The 22,917-nt window shown below is 41.2% G+C and overlaps 1 protein-coding gene across 19 annotated transcripts in view; it reads left to right on the top strand.

Moving 5' to 3' along the window:
- The window catches only part of sox6 (SRY-box transcription factor 6), a 636,409-nt gene that overhangs the window by 603,441 nt on the left and 10,051 nt on the right, over window positions 1-22,917 (top strand). For 14 of the 19 annotated variants that reach the window (XM_078220775.1, XM_078220777.1, XM_078220771.1 and 11 more), the window contains 3 exons: window positions 2,142-2,237; window positions 4,446-4,554; window positions 19,592-19,825. In XM_078220775.1, coding sequence (XP_078076901.1) covers window positions 2,142-2,237; window positions 4,446-4,554; window positions 19,592-19,825 — 439 coding nt within the window. The remainder of the gene's footprint in view (window positions 1-2,141; window positions 2,238-4,445; window positions 4,555-19,591; window positions 19,826-22,917) is intronic. The other 5 variants (XM_078220783.1, XM_078220782.1, XM_078220781.1 and 2 more) reach the window with 3 other exon arrangements.

The following is a 22,917-nucleotide window of genomic DNA, read 5'->3' as shown; positions in this document are numbered from 1 at the left end:
GTCTTAACAATGTATTTTTGAAAGAAAATGTGTCCACTCACCGCCATAGGGGCTTTTGTGTTTCTGACTTAGCCAAGAGTAAGAATTATGGGCAATGGTTTCTCAAGTTCCTCTTTGCTGTGCAGGGGCTCTTTGTATCATTGTGAGGTCCCTTTAAGATTGACTTGGGGGTCACATGTGCACACCTCTTAAAGGGACTGCTGCGCGCACATGATATGCTTGTTCCCTCTGTTGGACTTTCTGGACTGCAACATACCCGCACAGCTTAGCGGAGACGTTGATTATTGGGAGAAAGACATCCCTCTGTGTATGCAATTCTGCAAAATCAAGTTTATAATTTTGAAACTTGCATCACGCACAGAATAAAAGATCATAGAAATTGCAATGAAAACCATTCAGTATATCGAGGTGTTGTACCATCTGGCAATAGAAGATCATTGAAATATCATGCATTGGTACTTAGTTGATTGATCAAAAATTATTCTGCAACAATGCAGGAGAAAACCCTGACATTTCTTAGCATGCACAAGGGGTACATTCATACCAACTGTTTCTATCATTGTGGAGTTGGCTTGGCTTACTCTTCTGTTTTACTCTAAAACTCGAAATGAAAATCCCTGTCCACTTTATATTCAATCTTAATTTCTTAAATTGTCTCTTTTTATTGTTTGCTTTGTAGCCTGTCACATTTACTTTAACCTGTTTCACATTGTAAATTTAGACTTGGGCTTAAGAAGAGCAAGTTTGAACAATTTATTTTAAAGTAGGCAAATCTTTCAGCCATCTCAACTAAATCATGATGTTCAAGATTTTTAGATAGATTTACTCAAGTAATGGAACAGTTACACTTCAGAGCCAACTCATCTTTATGTATGAGCCTCTCACGCTGCTAAATTGCGGCATCAGTTAGGCTGACAGAAAGGGCTTCTGTCTCTTTATCCTTTGTACTGTGCTGTGTGAGAGTGTTACCGTGAGCATGTGCTGTGCAGCAGGTCTTGTTATCAGACAGATTGTGTAAAATGGTACTTTTTTGTCAGGCTGACCTTTCTCCAGTACACAGAAGCTTACAAAATCTCGATGCCTCCTCTGCATTTTATAAAGTAGTTGCCTTGTTATTGATGTTCCATTCAGCACCTTGTGTAGAACTTGTTCTTCTGATCACTTTTACTAAATATCTCCACTTGCCTCTTAATTACATCTCCTGGTTTCTCCTCAGCACTGATATTAACATTCTATTAAGGGTGCTGGGCACGTGGAGACTACTCGAAGTTGCTATCCTGCAGTTTGGATTATATGATTTGGATTACATTATGTGTTAAAATAATACCAATCAGGAATTCTAGACTAACAAGTAAATATGCCCCATTTTATTTACAATTTCTCTGTTGTGAATACTTGCCCTACAATGTTAAGTGAATGAGAAGGGGAATGAATTTGTGTATGTTTTCAATATCCAAAAACATAATGCATGCTTAATCACCTAATACCCATCTATATAGCTCTGTTCTTACATTCTGCTGTGATATATATCCCTGATATAAATTTAAAATATGTTATTTGAAGTATCACTCAATGCAGCATTCTGTTCTATAGCATATTGATCTAGTTAACACAGCATACAGTTCAATGTATCATAAAGCCAATCACACAGTTTAAAACCACTGCACAGGCTGTGTAAACTAGTATTTTAAATCAGTATGTTCAGTATGTAATGTGTTTTTTGTCCTAGAGCAATGAAATGCTATTAGTACAAATATATGTTTTAGATTAATGTGTTCTTGCAGTGTAATGTACTATCTAGAATCAGTAAAACACCATGAAGTGTACATTGTAGTGTGAGATTAATGTGTTTGCTCTACCTTGTAACGTAACAGTCCTAGATCAGCCAGATCCAGGTTATGCATCCTATGCATCCAGATGAATGTTTTAATGGAGTGCTATATATAGTTTTAGGTCAATATGTTCATCTGGTAATATTATGAGGTCTTCTCTAAAACAATTGGACAGCATGCAGTATAACCTGCTGTTTTAGATCAGCAAGACACAACAGCGTAGAATGCACTTCAAAATTAATTGATGCCATTTTGTATAACATGCTGTTCTAGATCAACCTGACATCATGCAATATAACACATTTCTAGATCACTGACATGCCATACAGTGTGACACACTGTTCTAGACCAGTGAGGTACAATGTAGCATACAGTCTTCAAGAAGTTCCAAGTTATCCTATTATTGTAAGTATAAAAATACCTTTTTTTTAAAAGTAAATTTATGGTATTAGTTATGTTACATAATTTTAACCCTTAGTTTCTTGCCCAACTGAAAGACTGTTTCATGTAATGGTGAGATATCATTTTGAACACACAAATGGGTCCCTGTTAAACATTACTTGTCACTGCTGGTAACTATTGGGAATGAATATCTACTGCAATGGAGGAATAAGACATGATCTTGTGCTTGTAATGTTTCCCTTTGGCCCATTGTAAGCTGTGTCACGAGCTGAGGTGGAAGCAGGGGCAAGGTAGATATGGAAATTGCTGACCACTCACTTGAGCCGTAGCAGCTGATTTAACAGCATACTGGCAAAGATGAGGAAATGTCAAAGTAAATTGTATGCAAGGGAAGAGGAGGAATCACTTTTTAAAAAATAAATCTGTTTGAGATGCACTTCGGAAAGAATGCCATTGATTGGGTGGAGGTAAAGGAGAAGTACCGGCTGAACTGGAGCAGTGTGTCATCCAAGAGGCAAGATGCTCGAAATCTGTTTGATGCTGATGAACGGATTTGAAATGTCTTTCATAAACAGTGAGAGATTGAAAGAAGTTGTTGTGCACAAGAGAGTGAGGTTAAACTGGAACTGTTATTCTGTTTAAGATAGTGTAATCTAATTAGTGTAATTTAATTTTCTTTTGTCTTTTAATGAAAAATATGCAAACTGGTAAGAAAATTCATGCATTGTACGACACACACACAAATGTGTAAGGTTACAGATACTGCCTGCCCTGGTAACATTGAACTCTCTTTGCATAGATCTAGATTACTCTAGTCCAGGTAAAATGGATTAAACTCTTCTCTCAATGTAATTGTTAAGAATTTCAAGTGAGCTAGCTAAAACAACATCTGTTTAGTTCCTTAATGGATAAGCATCATCAACATATATCTTTCCATAGCTTAACATGATTGGATACTGACTATGGGAGACCATAAACACTGTCTTACCAATTTTGAAATCATCAGTAGCCTGAATGAACAGATATTAAAAATGACTGGGGAAATAAAGTCAACTCAGCATTCCATTGTCACCAATTCCAGGTGCTGTAGATGTAGACCTGTCTAGACCAAAACCAATTCGTCTTTCATATTTTTAAGTTGCCATTAATCTCCAAAATGTTTTTCATTGAAGATGGCATTTGCAGATTGTTTTTAAGCAGTGCTCTGGTCGTAGAATGCAAATGACTGAAAGTACATCTTCAGACCAATGGTGACTTGATCACAAATGGACTCGTGAGCTTATGCCACAGGCAGTTCTGAAGGAAACTTTAATTGCTCTAGAGTTAGTCCAGCTCTCAGCTAGAGAACCTGATAAATTCATTCTAAATTGGAAACTGGCAACCAGTGCCACACACTTCCCACCATTCTATAGCCTGGATTTGGGTGGCACAGTGATTAGCACTGCTGTCTCACAGCACCAGGGACCCGGGTTCGATTCCCGGCGTGGGTCACTGTCTGTTTGGAGTTTGCACGTTCTCCCCGTGTCTGCGTGGGTTTTCTCCGGGTGCTCCGGTTTCCTCACACAACCCAAAAATGTGCGGGTTAGGTGGATTGGCCACGCTAAATTGCGCCTTAGTGTAGGGGGACTAGCTCGGGTAAATGCATGGGATTATGGGGATAGGGCCTGGGTGGGATTGGGGTGGGTGCAGACTCGGTGGGCCGAATGGCCTCCTTCTGCACTGTAGGATTCTGTGACACAAGCAGGCCACAGTTTATCACAGGTTTCTTTCCAAACTGGATTTCTTGTGAATGAGGTTGTTTGCATTTTTGTCTTTCAAGAATAGTTTGAACAACAGGTAATACTTTGGCCTTGTATAATGCATTATCCATGATAGATAGAATCTGTCACCGAATTTTCAGCTATTGAGTTGCTTTTTTACTGCTCCCAATGTAAGCAGATGTGACATTTAATATTGTTTCTTACTGATAAAAGGAACATCGACAGGTTTTCCTCATACTGAAATACTACAATCTGTTATGCTATCTCATTTGAGTTTTGAAACAGCAGGGTAAGGAGTAAAACACAAGTCAGGTTCCTTGGGGGTAAAGAAAGATGGATGAGTAACTGGTGAAGGCTGGATGCCGATCCAGCAGCACTTAACGCTGCCAAGATTGACACAGTGACTGTCACACACAAAATCTAACAGATTTTTCGGTTCTTTCGATTGCAGGAACGGGTGCCCTTTGAGAATCTTGCACAACAGCTGACAGGAAAAACAGGGGAGGATGTGAAGGTTGGTCCAGGGGTCATTGACCTCACAAGACCAGAAGATGCCGAAGGTGAGTGGGTGACCCTGAGATGTGACAAAAGCTTACTTATTCAATGAGTAAAGTCAAGCAGGTTAAAAGTATGCTTCAATGTTAGTGCTCTTACATCAGCTTCATAATTTTTCTTTTACTCCCCCTTATTCACCACTTTTTCCTCGAACAGAATCAGCATCCTACATATTGTAATTCCAATTAACACCACGCTTAATGCTGCCGTTACTGCTTCCTTATAACTATTTTAGAAAATCACAATGTTATGGATCATGAATGCCAAGTCATTTCACAGTTACAAATGTACATTGAAATTATTTGATTCCATTTAGGGTATTTGCATACGGGCCCAAAGGAGTTCACGCAAGTGCCATTTGATTTCAGCTCAACACAAACCTGAATCACAACCCCTCATGCATAACACTCCCCCTCCCACCCCACCCACCACCCAAAAGCAGTTCTAAGCTCTGGGAGTCAGGGTAGGCAGAAGACTGTGTTGCCCCTTCCCATTCTGACATGAGGCAGCAGTGGACGAATCTGGGTTATTGTCCCACCCTTCCAACCGATGATTACCTGCTGACATTCCCCCCATCCGCAAATATCATGCTAGGGGTACATCTATCAGAGTTTCTCTGCAGTTTAGAGGGGGAACAGGAAACTAGGTTTTCTGGTGTATAAATGCTGGTGGAGAACAATGTGCCTGCGTGCATATTGTGGGGACATGTCCGAATGATCTGATGGTCTTGTGTGCAGAACAGACTTCTAATTCTCTTCGGATCTTTTGGGAGTCATGTGTTCCCTGATTGCCCAGTGGACTAATCCTTCTAAATTCCCTGTAGGTTGAGAAACTGTCTGAACATGGGTGGAAAGAAGAGGAAAATATTGGCGCATGAATAAATAGGCAACGAGTTCCACATTCTGCTCAAATCTGTATAATTAAGCATTAAGGGGTGAATTGTACCGTCCCGCCCACCATGGGAATTGGAGCGGGCGAGGGGCAGACCATGGAAAGGTCCGTTGACCTCAGGTGGGATTTTCTGGTTTTTGGGCGGGTGAGGCTGGAAAATCCTGCCCAAACTGTCCCAAAGAAATTGTCAATAATCCATCAATTTTAATATGATCTCATTGACATATTTATTAAAATTGAGTCAAGCTACCATGGCACTGTCAAGTGTGGTTTCCTGGTAGTTTAGCTCCAGAGGGTTGGATTAATTGGGCCAAGGTGCACCAACATAATATGGTTCCTATTTTCTGATTTTAAGAGGACAGGTGAGCAGTTAAAATCTCAGGAATTATTTGCTGACCCCATTCCCACTAATGACTGTTTAAACTCCAGAGTTGGTTCAGATCACAAACACACACAGCAGAAATGGGCAAGTGCCTCATCAATATGTTCAAGTAAGATATAGTGACCTCATTTTGATCCAAACACAATTCTGACTAAGTAGGATCGACACCTGTCGAGTTCTCTGAAGACAGCACACCTTCCTCCTTGTCACTTCCTCAGCCAGTGCAAACCTTGGTAATAGAAAGCTGTGGCTCAAACACTGAAACAAAAAATAGGAGCAGAAGGAGGCCATTCAGCCCTTCCAGCCTGCTCCGCCATTCATGATGATCATGACTGATCATCCAACTCAAAGCCCGATCCCGCCTTCCCCCCATATTCTTTGAGCCCTTTGGCCCAAGTGCTATAGAAACATAGAAAATAGGAGTAGGAGGAGGCCGTAGGAGCAGGACAAGGCTCAACTACAGCCAAATGTTGCAGTTTGCAGTCACGCCATCAGAAACTTCAGGCGGGATTTTCCATCCGGGCTTGCCCCGAAACCGGAAAACCCCGTCTGAGGTCAACAGACATTTCCATGGTCTGCCCCTCGCCCGCTTCGATTCCCATGGCGGGTGGAATGGGAAAATTTGCCCCTTGATCTCCCAACAGTTTCTGGCCAATGGCATTTCAATGGCCCTCACATGAGCAGCTGGGCTGAAGCCACTGAGGGAGAACCCGTCCAAAGTATTCGATTTAGAAAAATCTCCTTTGAAGGAAGTCATTGGAGGACCCCGGCTTGGACAACTCCCCTGAGATTGAGTGATTCTCAGTGGTCCCAATTCTCTCTCTGGTGTCTTGCAGAGAGGAAGAGGGGTTTCTGTCCATTGTGCAGAGGAGAAGAAGGAGGAACTCCCTCTCCCCGCCCTGCCATGGGACATAAACTGAAAAGGAAAACTTAATTCATGTAATGGTGGACGGAGAAGAAAGTACGAACCCGAATGGACAGGGAGAAAAAGCCGACAAAACGCACTCTGAATATAATGAAGGAGAAGCCATTTAATAAGGAAAGCTGCTCCTTTCTAATTAGCCGATCATTGCTCCAAACAGAAGTCACAGCTGACTAGCATTTCACTCAGCTGCCATGTCAGGCTGTTTTGTGTTGTGTTAAAACGGCTGAGTCTCACAGCTGACTGCAAAGCCAACAAGGGGAGGAGGTTGCTGAATTGCTCAGACTGAAAACTGGGATTTGGCTCTCCCACCCAAGGACCGCATTGATCATCTCGGCTGACTGCGGCTCAATCATCCTGCCCAACTGGATGGACTCTGCCTGGCCCTCTCATTAAACCAGGCGATTGGTCCATTAGAACTCAGCAGTCATCCCGGGAAAACGGGAGTTTCGTTTGTATCTGTGCCTTTTTGGTTCTCCGGTTTCCCCCCACAGTCCAAAAGATGTGCTGGTTAGGTGCATTGGCCGTGCTAAATTCTCCCTCAGTGTACCCGAACGGGCACCGGAGTGTGGCGACTAGGGATTTTCACAGTGACTTCATTGCAGCATTAATATAAGCCTACTTGTGACTAATAAATAAACTTATAAAGCTCATCAACTCTACAGTATTCAGATGTAACTATGTTTTTAGAGTTCTAATCAGATCATTTAGACGTTCTGACGCTGGAACATTTTAGCTCCCTGGCCCTCTATTGCATTGGAGTACAGTACATGCACCTGCACTTACACAGTTGTTTTCAAGTCTCAAGGCTCCCTGAACTATGCTGTCAATTTCATAATGTTAATTACACAAGATAAAGAGCCAAAGCTGTCAACCAAGCAATGTTTTCCCTGGGGTGCAGGTGTTTCGACAAGCTAATGGGTTCTTTGTACATAATGAGGCTTGGGGGCCATGCCGAGGCATGGGATGGGCATGGAGGGGCATAGGGATTGTTTGAATGCATAACTTGGAATGGGTTCATGAGGAACCATAGTGGGAAGGCATGTCTTTGCATAGAGGGGAATGTGGCGGAGATTTTGAACTTGCCTTTCAGATGGTCCCCTCATGCAAATTGTGGTTCGTGACACATCCTGAGGTGCTGCAAACCATGACTCTTTGAAAAGCTGGCCCAACTCCAAGAAAACTGTGGAGGTTTAGGACATTCCTATCCCCACAAAGGAGCCGACCAGGTCAGGAGTGCCCGGTGTGGGCCTGCCGCTCCCAAAAATCAGAAACCATGGGAATGGGGTCAGGAATCACAAAATCCTGGAATCAGAACTCTGCTGCCGTGTTTGAAAGGCTCCCAAGTAATTCCAGCTTCATGAAAATCCCACCTACTGTCTTTTGGTTAAACCAGGTCTGCCCTCTCAATGGACATAATTGACCCAATGCCAGTAAAGGCAGCATCTGCCTGCATCCTCAACATTTTCTGTCCATCTGTTCCTTTCTGTGTGTTTATGGGTGTCTTGCTATACGTATTTGCACGTCATTCTTTGTGCAAACGTATGTGGATTCTTCACACCTTTTGTGCATGTTTGCATCTCTCTATCTTGTGTGTGTGCCTCTCTTTCCTTATATTTGTTTCTCATACCTCACATCTCTTTCTGTTTGTGCATATCTCCCTCTGATTGTCTGTGTATGTGTTTCTCCCTCTCTTTCTCACTCAAACAAGGGGTGAGTGATTGTGTGAAATGGGCAACACCAGCTTAGCCACCGGATAAATTCTTCCCCTGATATTCATTTCCATGGATCTTAATATTACCAAAGTCAAACTATATCCCTAGCGTGTGAATTTGGCAGGTTTTTTTTCATTACTCTTAGAGATGTTTCCTCACAATTTTCCCAGAGGATGGGATAAGATCAACAATGAATTTTTGATTTTCAGGGGTAGCACGGTGGCACAGTGGTTAGCACTGCTGCTTCACAACTCCAGGGACCCGGGTTTGATTCCCAGCTCGGGTCACTGCCTGTGTGGAGTTTGCACGTTCTCCCTTTGTCTGCGTGGGTTTCCTCCGGGTGCTCAGGTTTCCTCCCACAGTCCAAAGATGTGCGGGTTAGGTGCATTGACCATGCTAGTGTCCCGGGATGCGTAGGTTAGAGGGATTAACTGGGTAAATATGGGAATAGGGCCTGGGTGGGATTGTGGTCAGTGTGGACTCAATGGGCCAAATGGCCTCCTTCTGCACTGTAGGGTTTCTCTGAAAAGCTATGTTTCAGTTTTGTCAAATTGCTGCTCCTGAATTCATTGGTTCGACAACCGAATAAAAACGCTGGAAACCATGAACAGCAAATTCCAGCTATAATGTAACTTATTTAACCTCCTGCAGCATTTAGGTATAAACTGTGGGTAGTGCTTGCATGACATTGCAACATCTACTTTTGTGCTTCTCATCTGTAACTGCAAAGAGAAACAATTCCTACCGCGCCAACATTTGTACACGCATAAATATTTGTAACAGTTACCATGGTAGTTTAGAAAGAAAAGGCAAGGAACAGTAAATGTTGAAAAGTTATACCGGGAACAAAGATAAATATTTCTGGACAAGAATTTAAACTTTAGATAGCATGTAGGTGAAACAGTGGAACAGTTATCGCAGAGAGTGACTGTGGTCAAATGGGAAGGCTAAGATTTTCCTTTAGGTTTAGTCATCCGTGGATTTGCATCAATTCTCCCCACAATCTTTCAGTCCCATTTTTTTTTACAAAAAATGCTCAGATGTAAAACATCAGCAGATACCACAAAGGCTTCAGTGAAGCCTTTTGTTCTCTCTTGTGGTGGATTTGCAGCTCCTATACTGACTGGGTCGTGTGTTTGTTTTAGCTTACTTTGTCAGGAGGGTATGGGGATAAGAACACAAGACATATAAGCAGGAAATGGACTAATCCAAACGTGGTTTGCAACAATATTAGAAGGGACTGATTATCCATTATGTTAGAATTGACTCCATATGGAGTTGGCAATAATAAGTCTTTTTTTTCCCCCTCAGCTTTGAATTGATGGTTCAAGTTTCCTCTGTCTAAGAATTCATATGGAGGGAATTCTTTAACATGCTCAACAATCAAGGCTGTTGATTGCAGTTTGGAGGGCAAACCTTTGAAATCAAAAGGTTTCTTTTTATCCCCTGAATGTAACAATGAGGAAATATTATTCAACATGTGTCTAGTTGTTCAAAGAACAAAGCGTAGTTTTGTTCTAGGCTGGCTGCATGGCGCGGCTAACTTATTACCTGACGTGCTTCATTACAGTTCCACAATTGTTCTCTCTTTATAAAATTCGAAGGCGCTGCCCATTCCTCTCCTGTCCCGAACGTGCCCACCATCGCGTGGCGTTTACAGCTGCCAGTCACCCGGAATCTTTCTTAGGTGGTGCATCTGCACCGTGGGCCTGGGTAATGAGCAGTAGCAAGCAGTTCAATTATGAGAATCATCACAAGCTTTCCTGATTCAGCGCTCACCCTATAATTTTTATAAACACACAGGCTTTCATCCAGGGGTCATTGGCAACAATTAATACTGGGAACTCTTGGCTGATTTTGTTTTCTCCTCCTTCTCAATTATGATGACCTGGTGCCACCCAGGAGGAGATCAACTAACTCAGCGTGAATCGAGGATCAGAAAGGGAATGTTACTGCTGCCTATGGGTCAGTTTGACTTTGGGCAATTCACTTAACCACAGCTTTCAACGCTACAATTTTAGTGGGCCATTTAGACTGTGGAGTGACCCTTAGGAACAGTGCATGGCAAAACACAGAGCCCAGTCAGTCATAACTTGTACATAACTCAAAGATGCCATGGTAATTACTTAGGGCTCAGTTAGCTTCCCCTCAATTGCATGCAGACAGCTCAAAAATTCAACTGTTTATTAATCAATATTTTAATTCTTAATTACTGCTTTCCGTCATTTGAAAATGTTATATTATGATTCAAGTGGAAGCCGATTAAGCATGCATGTGTGGGTTCTTTTTTAAAGACTGCAACTTGAAAGCTTTTGAAAAATAAAATCCCTGGATCAAAACCTAAATAAATGATAGAAATCGGACTTTGACTCATAGGTAAGCTTATACTGAAGCTTTGTAAATGATACATTGTCACTTGAAATAAACGCAAATACTTTAGTTGGGATGCACCAGCTATGATTTGAAATGGTTACAAATCAAATGTGCATGCATCTTGCTTAAAGTGAATCCACCTCCAGAGGAAAGGAAGAGTTGCATTGGGCTTTTTCAACACAATATTTAATTGGATGGAGGAGAATAATGCCACCAACATCAGCTGATGATTCCTACTTTCACTGGTATTGGGATGGAACTTTAGCAGTTTTGATGAACAGGGGAGCATCTATCTTCCAGCTTCAGTGTCATTGAGGTGGTCCATCTTCCAGCCACAAGAGTGTTCCAAGAGATTTATCATCCATCTTCTTTCTTCAATGGTTATTTTCCTGAGGTTGTGTTATTTTAATTGCAGTAGAGGTGTTGGGGACATTTCCATTGTTGCTCACAGGAATGCAGAAGAAGTGACTTCTTCAAAAAGAATTCTTTGACCAGGCAAGGTAGTCCATTAACTTCTAATTCCCTACCCACAACACAGTACCCCCACCCCACCCCCAGGTGCCTCAACCACCTTCAAAGTGTCATAATCGGAGACCATCAAAATAAGATAGTCACCAAGAAATCTAATTTGGAATTTAGAAGATACTTCTTCACCCAAAGAATGGTAAGAATGTGGAACTCACTGTCATAGGTTGAAGCAAATAATATAGATTCAGTTCAGAAAAAGCTCGGAAAGGGATTTGAGGGATATGATAAATTTGGATGAGGTAAAACAGGAGGAGGCTCAAGTGGAGCATAAACCTCAGCATGGACTGATTGGACCAAACGTCCTCTTTCTGTGCCATATGTAATCCAGTGTTGCATGGATGTTAATTATGAGCAATACATTGCACATGCCCGTTATCAATTTATCAGCAGAATGAGCCTGCCAATATATGTGTTGGCTCACACAACATCCACTGTACATAGAACAGTACAGCACAGAACAGGCCCTTCGGCCCACGATGTTGTGCAGACGATGTTGTAACTTTGAGTGAAAGATCTTGTACATGACAGGGGATGCTAGAATGGCTCCCTGCTATGTTTTCTGCTCCTCACTGCCTCAAATTCAACTGAGGTTGAGCAGACATAGCACTCAACATCTAGTTCTATGCCTCTTCATGCAGTTACAGTGCATGCTGAGCCGTTTAACTGTAGCCTATTTGGTGACAATTAGGCATTTTCTATGATCTTATGTTTGGTATTATCTGTTCTTGGGCTGTGGGTCAAGAGAATACAGTTTCTATTACTATTCCCAATTTTCCTCAGGTCATTAGGAGTTGACCAAACAATATGGGACTGGAGTCCAATTTAGCCAAACTCAGCAGTGGTAACAAGTTCCTTTCTTTGAAAGGCATTGGTGAATTAGTTGGTTCATTGTCTTCGGGCATGATGCAATGTTCACCTATGGTGATGAAGTGGAATGATCTGGCAGGCAATGTCTCTCTTGCAAGTATCTCATGAGGTACCATCTCCACTACCCCAAATGCTCACGTACTGACCTGTTCCATCATTTCCCTGCAGACTTGTGCCTGCACCTTGGATTTCCATCTTCTGTATGTGTACCTATCACTTCCTAACCTCACCCCATCCCCTCTTGACAAAGGATTGAAAGACCTTCTGAGCCTTTTCTTCAATGACTTTCAAAATGTTGCCTGCCACCTCTGATTTTAACACTCCTCTTGAACTGATCCCTTCTCTTTAAATTTTAGTTACATTACTCTTCTTGCATCTACTGCAATATGCTACTAAGCTATACATAATAAGTAGCCTCAGTAAATTGGCTTAGCAGTTTGAAAATGGCCTTGGACCACCTTTAAATCTCTCATGTCAGAAAAAAGGTAACTGTCCTGTTAGAAATTCCAGGATTTCAGTATTCCAGAGCAGACCTTTGCAAATACATGTAAGTATATTTATGCAGAGGTTTGCTTTCTACTTGACAGAGTGCAATGCAATATAATACACTGCTGTTAGCTTATACTATTTAAATGCATGTTTCAGTGTGAAAAGGTACCTGCAACATAACCACAGTAGTGAATAGAGGTCACTTGTATTCTGAAACTCAGATTAAATCATTTTCTTCGAAGTATAGTTGTTTATATTCTTTAAATTCCCCTCTTCTCTCATTACATTGTGTCCTGAAGCTGAACATACAATGTTTGCGTGAGTGCTAATTCTTTGCAGGAGCCCATTTCACACAGTGGATTCCTTTGTGACAGCCTGTCTGCTGTGGCACAAAGACATAGTTAAAGATCAAGTGGTGGGGTTTGGTGTTTGGCTGCATATCTCAACTGTTTCAAGTGTGGGCCTGCTTTAGACAGGTGTGATTAGGCACTACAGTTTTAAGGACATTTATATTTATTGTCCCCGTGAGGAACTGTTCAAAAGTATTCTCGCAGAGTTACCGCAGTGTAAGCACGCACTGTAAATCAAATTCTAAAGTAAATTATGCTCTCAAAGACTTATCAAATGGATAATGTGCCTGTCAAACATTCTTGTTTACATATGTGCTTGAACTAAAAATCCCCATTACCTGACCCTGAAGTATTAGCAATTTGTACCTGTCAATGGACCACTCAGTTACAACTTTATGGAAAGAGGAAGAATATTCCTTTTAACGTCATCCATGTTCATTTCAAATAAGTAATACAGTTCAAATAATTATCATAAAGCTGGTAATGTAATATGTTAAAATGTGTGCGAGGGCTACTCTTGCCCAATGTAGTATGGATAGAATTTCAAATTAATTTGCTGTAGGTTATTTCTCAATGGATATATATATATAGTGGGTGACATCACGATCATTAATCCTTGTATGCTAATACTGCTGTTGAACAACACAGCTCTAGTCAAATGGAAGCAAATCTGCGTGCCATCAGAAAACAATTAATTTTTAATTTACTGACAGTGATGGATAACTTGTCGTGATTTTTAAGGCTGTAAAGTATTTCAAGTGAAGGTTATAAAACTTGACGTTAAAGTGGGTCACAATGTTGTATAATTATAATCCTTGAAACCATGCCAGGAATTTCTGCTCTACTTTAACCACCAGTTATAAAGTCATTGGGTTGAAATTGTGCAGTACGATATTAGTCAAGAACGCATTAATCTGTTTGTGTAAACCTCCCTTGTTCAATATTTTAATGGTTCCATCAAAACAGAGGCCAAAGGACTTTGATGTTGCTGGTTGGCTTTTGTTCCTTCTATTGTGCAGCATTATTTCAACTTCAAGTTTTAATACTTACCCAGCTATTTGATCAGAGGTTTGCGTTGCAGGGAGCTGCTACTCTAGATTTCTTAATCAGTTCTTAGTGATTATTTGGCAAACCATAGCAAAGTGCTGTGACATTTTACTACAGGTAGGGTGAGGAGGCAGGACCTCAGCCAGAACCGGTGTCAAGCCCCACACCATTGCCGTTAATCTAATCCACACACCAGCCGTCTAACCAACTGAGCTAACCAGCCACCCCATCCTTGATTATTCAGCCAATATCGGAGAAAATAATTTATGACGCTCTGTACATTTGTCTCTGTATTATTCGGCTTTATATCAATAGAATCTCAAAGTGCTACATTATATCGCTACTTAGAAAATGCAGCATTCAAGAGGTTAAAACATTGTGAGAACAACTGGAGCCTGTTTTGCAATCACAAAATGATTGAATAGTTTTAGATATCACAGGCATGCATGTGACTATAGATAATACAGACATGTCAGTACACACTGCAGGAGTGCGTAAAACCTACTTCATCAAATGCCTTTCTAGTGCCTGTTTAATCAAGGACAATATATCTAAATTCCTATAACTGCATTTTCTATTTAAATTCAAATTCATTTTTAGCGAAACCTTAAAAGGACCCACAGCCAATCTATCCTTAACTATCTGATGATCACTGTGTCTGCAACAGTCTCGAATTGTTACAAGCTATTACTTGAAAACACACCTCACTCCCACATAACTATCAGGCAAAGCTGAACAGGCTGGGGCTCTTTTTTTTCTAGAAAAGAGATGATTTGAAAGATGGCCTGATAGAAATGTTTACAATTACTAAGTGATTCAATAGGGTTCATATAGTGAGATGTTTCGAATTGTCAGGGAGGAGCCTGTAGCTCAGTTAGTAACACTGCTGCTTCTGAACCAGAAAACCTTGGTTTCAGGTTTGTAGGTCACGGAGTGTTCCTGTGCCTCAAGCCAGGCTGTTAATCAATAAATGTGAAATAATTGCCTATAAGGAATTTTGAGGACAGGGCCTGTTTTAGTCAGGTGTGATTAAACACTCGGGACAGATTCTCCAATCTCATTCATTCCTGCCCCGCTACCAGCGAGAACGGAGAATTTGGCGCTCAGCCAAAACCCCATTCACTGCAGCGGGACCGGAGAATCACAACTGCAGGCAATTGGTTAGCATTGCTGCCTCACAGCGCCAGGGACCCGGGTTTGATTCCCGGCTTGGGTCACTATCTGTGCAGAGACTGCACATTCTCCTCATGTCTGCATGGGTTTCCTCTGGGTGCCCTGGTTTCCTTCCGCAGTCCAAAATATGTGCTGGTTAGATGCATTGGCCATGCTAAATTCTCTCTCAGTGCACCCGAACAAGCACCGGAGTGTGGCAACTCGGGATTTTCACAATAACTTCATTCCAGTGTTAATGTGAGCCTACTTGTGACACCAATAAATAAACGATAATTAATAGACTAAAACTAGAGTTTATGGACATTTAATCTCTCAGTCCTCATGTACAACATATAAAAGTACCTGTTGAAAGGCTTTGAAACTTGGTGTCTTGTGAATTAAAACCACCAGCGAATTTCAAATTCCTGACACAACCTATGTTTCATATGCAGAATTCCCAATGAAGAATTCATGTCATATATCATATATAGCTTTGGACGTTCAGAGGCAGAAGCCGACCCTCAGCGATTGATTGATATCACTAAAGTTTATAAGCTTACCCCCAAATCATCTTATTCTCTCCATGATTTTCATTTTCCCAATTTTTGCTTTCATGTTGGTGTTTTGCTGTGGAAATGTACATTTTCCATTGTGTTTGCATAATTTGAACTAACAATGGCTGCTATGGTCACCAAACTTTTCCTTTGAGGTTTGTATCAATTGATAGGAAGGATGTGGTTGACAAGGCTGTCATATAAAATAAGGAGTTTGAGCAGAAAGTGTATAACATGGTTTTTCCCTCCTGACAAGGAATGAGTGCTTTAGTGAAAAGGAAGAGAAGGACTTTAACTGAGTTATGCTACTATGCATCTTGGTGTTGAATTTCCACTGGGTGTCTCCCGATTGCCATTATTTTAGTAAGATCTTAGAAGCCTGTAGGAATAGCATAAACATCATTGATGCCATTTCACCAGACTTTTCTGTCCAAGTTATGGTGGATAATTGGGAGAATCTCAATAGAAATTCAATTGCCTTATATTTGATCAGCTCTAAGGTGCATTGTCATCCTCCAATGAACAGCTTTAATTCTCATTTTCTTCCATGACACATAATGTGTAAGATTGTTCAGTGTAAAATGGGAGCAGTGGACCCAGACAAACCTTTGTCGAGTCTTCTGCAGCGTAACCTTGAAGTTCGATTTTTTGGGATAGCCTTTAAGTGCAGCTTTAAGGTGTAAATGTATGAGTGCATGCTTGCATGGTGGCACAGGCGTTAGCTCTGCTGCCTCACAGTGCCAGGGACCCGGGTTCGATTCCCGTCTTGGGTCACTGTCTGTGCAGAATCTGCATGTTCTCCTCATGTCTACGTGGGTTTCCTCCCACAGTCTGAAAGACATGCTGATTAGGTGCATTGGCCATGATAAATTCTCCCTCAGTGTACCCGAACAGGCGCCGAAGCGTGGCGACTAGGGAATTTTCACAGTAACTTCATTGCAGTGTTAATGTAAGCCTACCTGTGACACTATTAAATAAATTTTAAAGTTTAAAACTTCTGGTATACAACCTCAGCTGCTGGGAGTGCATATTGAAAATTTGGATGTGACTTTCTGTGGATTCAAAATCATTGGATGGAAAATCACGTCGGCTAGGTAGCTGACATTCCTGCTTCCGAGAGAGGAGTGCAAATTCCGAAAGTTGCCTCTAGTGCAGTATTTACTTGGGGATACTTTCAGAATTCATCGTGTCCTATGCCCTCTGTGCTGTGCATTTTTTAAATGTCATATTCAACATTTTAAAAAGAATTCATCCATGAGATGTGAGCATCACTGCAAGGTCAGCATTTATTATAAGAAACAGGAGTAACAGAAAGTCATTTGGCCCCTTCTAGTTTGCTCGGCCTTTCAAGAAGATGACCCCGATCTTCTACATTAACTTAGGGTTGCCAGTTGTGATTAACATGTATTGCTGGAGATGTAATTACATGACTTGTCCCTATGCTCCAGCCATTAGTGGGCCAACACACCCATCCTTGAGACATGCCTTCCGACGCCATCTTGAAAGCAAAAAGATTCATTATCCAATTGGACAGCCCTCCTTCCAATTTTCAATATTTTAAATTCTGATAAAGAGAAACGTTCAAAGAAAATGACAAAAGTGCTCCAAACTTTTTTGATGTCCTGATGATTTTCTTTCCCAGGAATGTAGACAGCAGTTCCCTGGAGATTGATCTTCAATTCCTGGGGACTCCAGGCCTATCCTGGAGGGGTGGCAACCCTACCTCAACTCCACCTTCCTTGCGCTATTTCCATATCGTTTAGTTTCCTTCGAACTCAAAAAATTATCAAGCTCTGTCTGGAGTATGCTCAACTATTTGGCATCTACAGCTCTCAGGAGTAGAGAATTTCAAAGACTCTCAACTCTTTGAGTGAAGAAATTTCTCCACATCTCAGTCCTAATTGGAGTTCCTAATCTCCTCAGTTGCTAATCAGTCCTAATAAGACCAGCCCCTCATTCTGAGACTATGACTCCCCTCCCTCAGGTTCTAGGTTCCCCAGCTAGGGGAAACATTTTTTCACCATCAACCCTGACAAGCCCTTTTAAGGTTTTTTTATATTTCAATTAGATCACAACTCATTATTTCCCATTACTAATTGCCTTTGGGAAGGTAGTAGTGAACACTTTCTTGAAGATAACTGAGCGGCTTGCTTGGTCATTTCAAAGGACAGTTAAGATTCAATCAAATCGATGTGGGTCTGGTGTCATATACAGGTCAGGCTGGCTAAGGACAGAACCTTTTCTTCCCTGAAGTATACCAAAGGGCTTTTACAACATCCCAGTAGTTACATGGTTTTCATTACGGATGTTCCAGATTCCAATTCCCCAGTTGCTTTGGTAGGATAAAAACTCACGTTTCCAGTACATTAGTCCAGGCCTCAGGATCGCTACATCAGTAACACAGCCACTTTGCTGCTGTGCTCCCAGAGTTAATCTTTTAAACTTGAGATGGATGAAAACTGAATGATGGACTATAATCACATAATGAATTATTACATTTGAAAATTATGGATTTGAAATTATAATTAAAAAGGCAATATCATTCCAAGACAGAAACCAGCTGATGGCTGAATAACGGATCCCCTGCTTAATGCTTTATATTGCAAGGTTATTTAAGGATATTACAGCAGATCTCGCCTGTAATGAACACATATTTAATGAAAATACACTTGTATTGCAAATACAATGCTTCCCTGCTGTCATCAGACTTTTGAACTACCTTGCACTAAGTTGATCTTTCTCTATACCCTGGCTATGACTGTAACACTACATTCTGCACTCTCTTCTTTCCTTCCCTATGTATGGTATGCTTTGTCTGTATAGCGTGCAAGAAACAATACTTTTCACTTTATACTAATACATGTGACAATAATAAATCAAATCAAAATCAAATATTTAAAATGTTATAATTCATTTCTCAAGTAACATAATAAAAATTCATATAGAAAGCAATCCCACAGAGGATGGGCAGAGAGTGGTGTGAGGGGAAAATGAGGAGCGACAAGAATGCCAGGCCAAATTCATTTATTCTCGCTCTTAATCAAACATACTAAAAAATGGTTCATTCCAGCTTAGCTACTAGAAGCTGTCTTGGTATTATGATTTCTGCTTGTGAAGCATGGCTTACAAACCTGAAGCTGCACCTTCATTAGATTAGAGAGCCTTTTGAATTAGTGTCAAGAATGCAGCAATTTCAGATTGAGCTGAACCTGAACTTGTAGCTCTCTCCAGCTCATCAAACTGTCACTCAGTAATACTCAGCCCTGACACACTGAACAATGTTGCTGGTGCCAAAAGGGATCTGAGCGTTCGCTCTCCGAGGGCCCCGTTGCACAAGGAAACCGTGCGCTGATCTTGGTAAAGGTGCAGAAACCTGATGACTCAACATATTCTGACATGCGAGAATAAAGGTTGAACATTTATGTATGCACACAAGCATATTTATTCTGCTAAAAGAGTGTCAATCAGAAAGCAATGGCACTGGGGCATCATAAATTTCTGAGCTGATCCTGAGGAACAGACACTAGCTGTCATGTCTGAACTAGCATTTCACTGCTGGGGTAATGGATGCCTTCATCTGGCCCAGCAGTCAGCAGATTGCCCTGTGTTGATGGATACTGTCAGCTGAATGCTACACTAGATTTCACTGCACAATAAACACGGCTCTCTGAGCCCATGCAAAGTGAAATCAATTTATCCTGTATGCTCTGCGCATGCTAAATAAAATTAATGTACTGTGTTGCTCTCTTTTCTTCCTGCTCCAATGTTTCAGGGAGTAAGGCAATGAATGGGTCTCCAGCTAAACTACAGCAGTATTATTGTTGGCCAACAGGAAGCACTACGGTGACGGAGGCACGGGTTTACAGAGAAACCAGGGGTCGCAGCAACAACGAACCGCACATCAAACGACCAATGAATGCGTTCATGGTGTGGGCAAAGGACGAACGCAGGAAGATACTGCAGGCATTTCCAGACATGCATAATTCAAACATCAGCAAAATCTTGGGTGAGTAACCAAAGGAAATGTCTCAGACAACACAATGGATACCCTCTAAGAACTTCCTCTGACAGTACGGTACCCACCTTATATGAATCATTATTGTTACGCTGCATAACTCCAGAGTCAGAAGTGTGAAGTAAGTCTGTATCAGAAGCAACTTTCAACAGTGCAATAACTAAATTAATGCAGCTAATAATAGATATTTAGAATTTTAAAACATATTTTCCCATTTTACACTCAGCAGTAATGACACCCGGTTGTTGATACTTTAAGGTAGATATCCATCCCACAATGCTGCAATTACACTGAGGACCACGCCAATTTTTTTTTCAAATTGACAAGATGTTCTGTGGAGTTGGATTTACACGAGAGTTTTCTCAATCGTTTGTGATAGGATCTACTAAATCCTTGAAGTAACATGACAAAATCGACTTCAGTTCTTCGCGAAAAATATTTCCTTTTTTCTCTGGGTTAACATAATAAAACAGAAAATTAAAGATAAGAAGGCGATAGCAAGTGTAAAGGATGTAAGCAATCAAACGCAGTATCTTTACAACCTAGAAAGATGGTGCTTAATGAGTGCAATGTCATCAAGCTATATAAAATATTAGATGGTAGCATAAACCAGTTTATTTCTACAAATTAAGTCAAGGCAGAAGGATCAGAAGACATAAATGGGTTTAGGGCAGATATCCGATTTATTTCATTTAAGCTGTGATAAAGATTTTGATTATTCGAACAAATTATCTCTTCAGACAGCTGATGAAAGTAAAGTGAAGAATATTTCATTAGCAACTTTGGAGCTACAGCGGGGGATTTTCTGGCCTCTCTGAGGCATGTTTCTCCTGGTGGGAGGCGGCATGTCATCCACTGTTGGTGGGAGCTTCTGGTCCCACCTCTGTCAATGGGATTTCCCATTGACTGTACCCCACGCCTCCGGGAAACCCGCAGCAGGGATGTGCCATCAGTGGGACCATAAGCTGCTGCCGGTATGAACAGCTGGAAAGCTCCAGCCATAGTTTTTCAGTACTGATAAAACGTACATTATGCTTTAAAATTTGAATAGTTCTAAAGATTTTTAGGTTAGGTTGATTGGCTATGGTAAATTGCCCCTTCGTGTTCGGGAAACTAGTGGGATAGGTACATGGGGTTACAGCAGGGGTAGGGCCTGAGTCGGAATGTTGCCAGTGCAGACTTTATGGACTGAATGGCCACCTTCTGCACTGTAGGGATTCTATGATTCCTACCAGGCCTCAATTTTGAGGCTGGGGAATAAGCCTGCTTAAGGCTCGAGTAGGAATTTGGGGTCACCCCCATCACTCCTATCCTTTGCTGATCAGGACTCCCCCACCCACCAAGGTCTGGCTCCCCCACTTGGTTCTCCCTGTCCCCAGCCTTTAGAAGACCATCCCCGCCTATGTCCAACTCTCCTCAGGATCTCTCTCGCCTCCAGGAGTTAAGGGATCGGTATTGTGAATATTTTTTTTAGGTTCAGGCATACAAATGATCATGTTCACTCAGAGTGGAAAATATCCAGTGATCATGGGAAACCCAACACATTTTTAGACACTGGGGTTATCCAGTCACACACAAAACAGGACCCATTCCGAATATTCATCCTGCAGAATCAGGTATTGTGGGTTGCAGAGACGGGCACCAACTGAAGCAGAAGGGCAGTAGTGTGGGAAGCAAGAGCCGTAGCCTAGTCCAGTGTAGTGTCCACCTGACAAAGATGCAAGAATTGCTTGCGTTTTAAAACTCCAAATTCTGTGAGCCCTCTGGCAGATAAGCGGTTCATCGCGGTGAAGGGGATCAAAAGGCAGGGCTCCGAGGGCCAAGTAACATTGAGATCCGCCGATCTGTCTAACAAGCTGCTGTTTGGACATCATTGGCTTGGAATCTTTAATATCTCTCTCAATAATTTAACATACAGCTTTTTTTTTTATTCCTCCACTTCAGCACCTTAATTTATGCTGTAATGAAATGAGCTATTCCTTTCAGAGAAGTGCTGATTGGTATTTGTACAACATTAATATGATTTAATCGAATACTGATTGATCATCACCCTTACCCTCACCCCACCCCTCCCTCAATTGATATCAACAGAGGTTCGTGATTGCAATATCCATAAAGTGAAGAGTTAAGCATGACACCATAAATATCAATTTATACTATAATTATTAACATAAAATTAGCTCTTAATATTGAGTTGTTTCTACGATGAATGAGTGTTTTGCTTATTTAACTTCTAATAGTTACTGAACCATAATCCCTTCACCACTCCCGGGTTTATCTCATTGATTGTATGAGCCAGTTTATATAAGGAATACATTTAGTTAATAAATTCAAATCCCTCTATTTCTCTTGATATATTTCTGAATTCATGTTGGATTTGAAATATTTATTGGAAATATATGTCAATCCATTTCATCCAATTAATTATTTATTATATGATCAAATGCTGTATCTCAATATTTATTAGGAATGTAATTTTGACACAAAATATAGGATCGTACCACACGGGAAGGTTAACTCTGAACAGTTGTCAGTTACTTTAACACGCAGATTATCTCTGATATGACTGCCTCAAAAAGGAATTCCCTTCTTTGAATAATAGATCTGTGCCTTGAAAAGATGGTGTAGAATGTTCGAATGTGAATTGCCTGATCAAATTACTCTGTTGTTTTAAAATAGCATTTAATATCTTTTTTTTTAAATGAAAGGGAAGGAATCTTACACACTGACAACAAATTAAGCCTTTGTTTGCTTGGATCCCATGATGGCATTTTAAGGTCTGATTTTTCTTGGGATTATAGATGTGCAGAAATAGGGATATATTAGGGATATATAGAGATATGGGCAGCATGGTGGTTAGCATTGCTGCTTCATAGCGCCAGGGACCCGGGTTCGATTCCCGGCTTGGGTCACTGTCTGTGCAGAGTCTGCACATTCTCTCCATGTCAGCGTGGGTTTCCTCTGGGTGCTCCAGTTTCCTCCCACATTCTGAAAGATGTGCTGGTTGGGGCATTGGCCATGCTAAATCCTCCCTCAGTGTACCCGAACAGGAGTGTGGCGACTAGAAGATTTTCACAGTAACT

The sequence above is a fragment of the Mustelus asterias genome, chromosome 9 (assembly GCF_964213995.1).
Source record: "Mustelus asterias chromosome 9, sMusAst1.hap1.1, whole genome shotgun sequence".
Lineage (NCBI taxonomy): Eukaryota > Metazoa > Chordata > Chondrichthyes > Carcharhiniformes > Triakidae > Mustelus > Mustelus asterias.
This window is presented reverse-complemented; position numbering and strand designations above follow the sequence as displayed.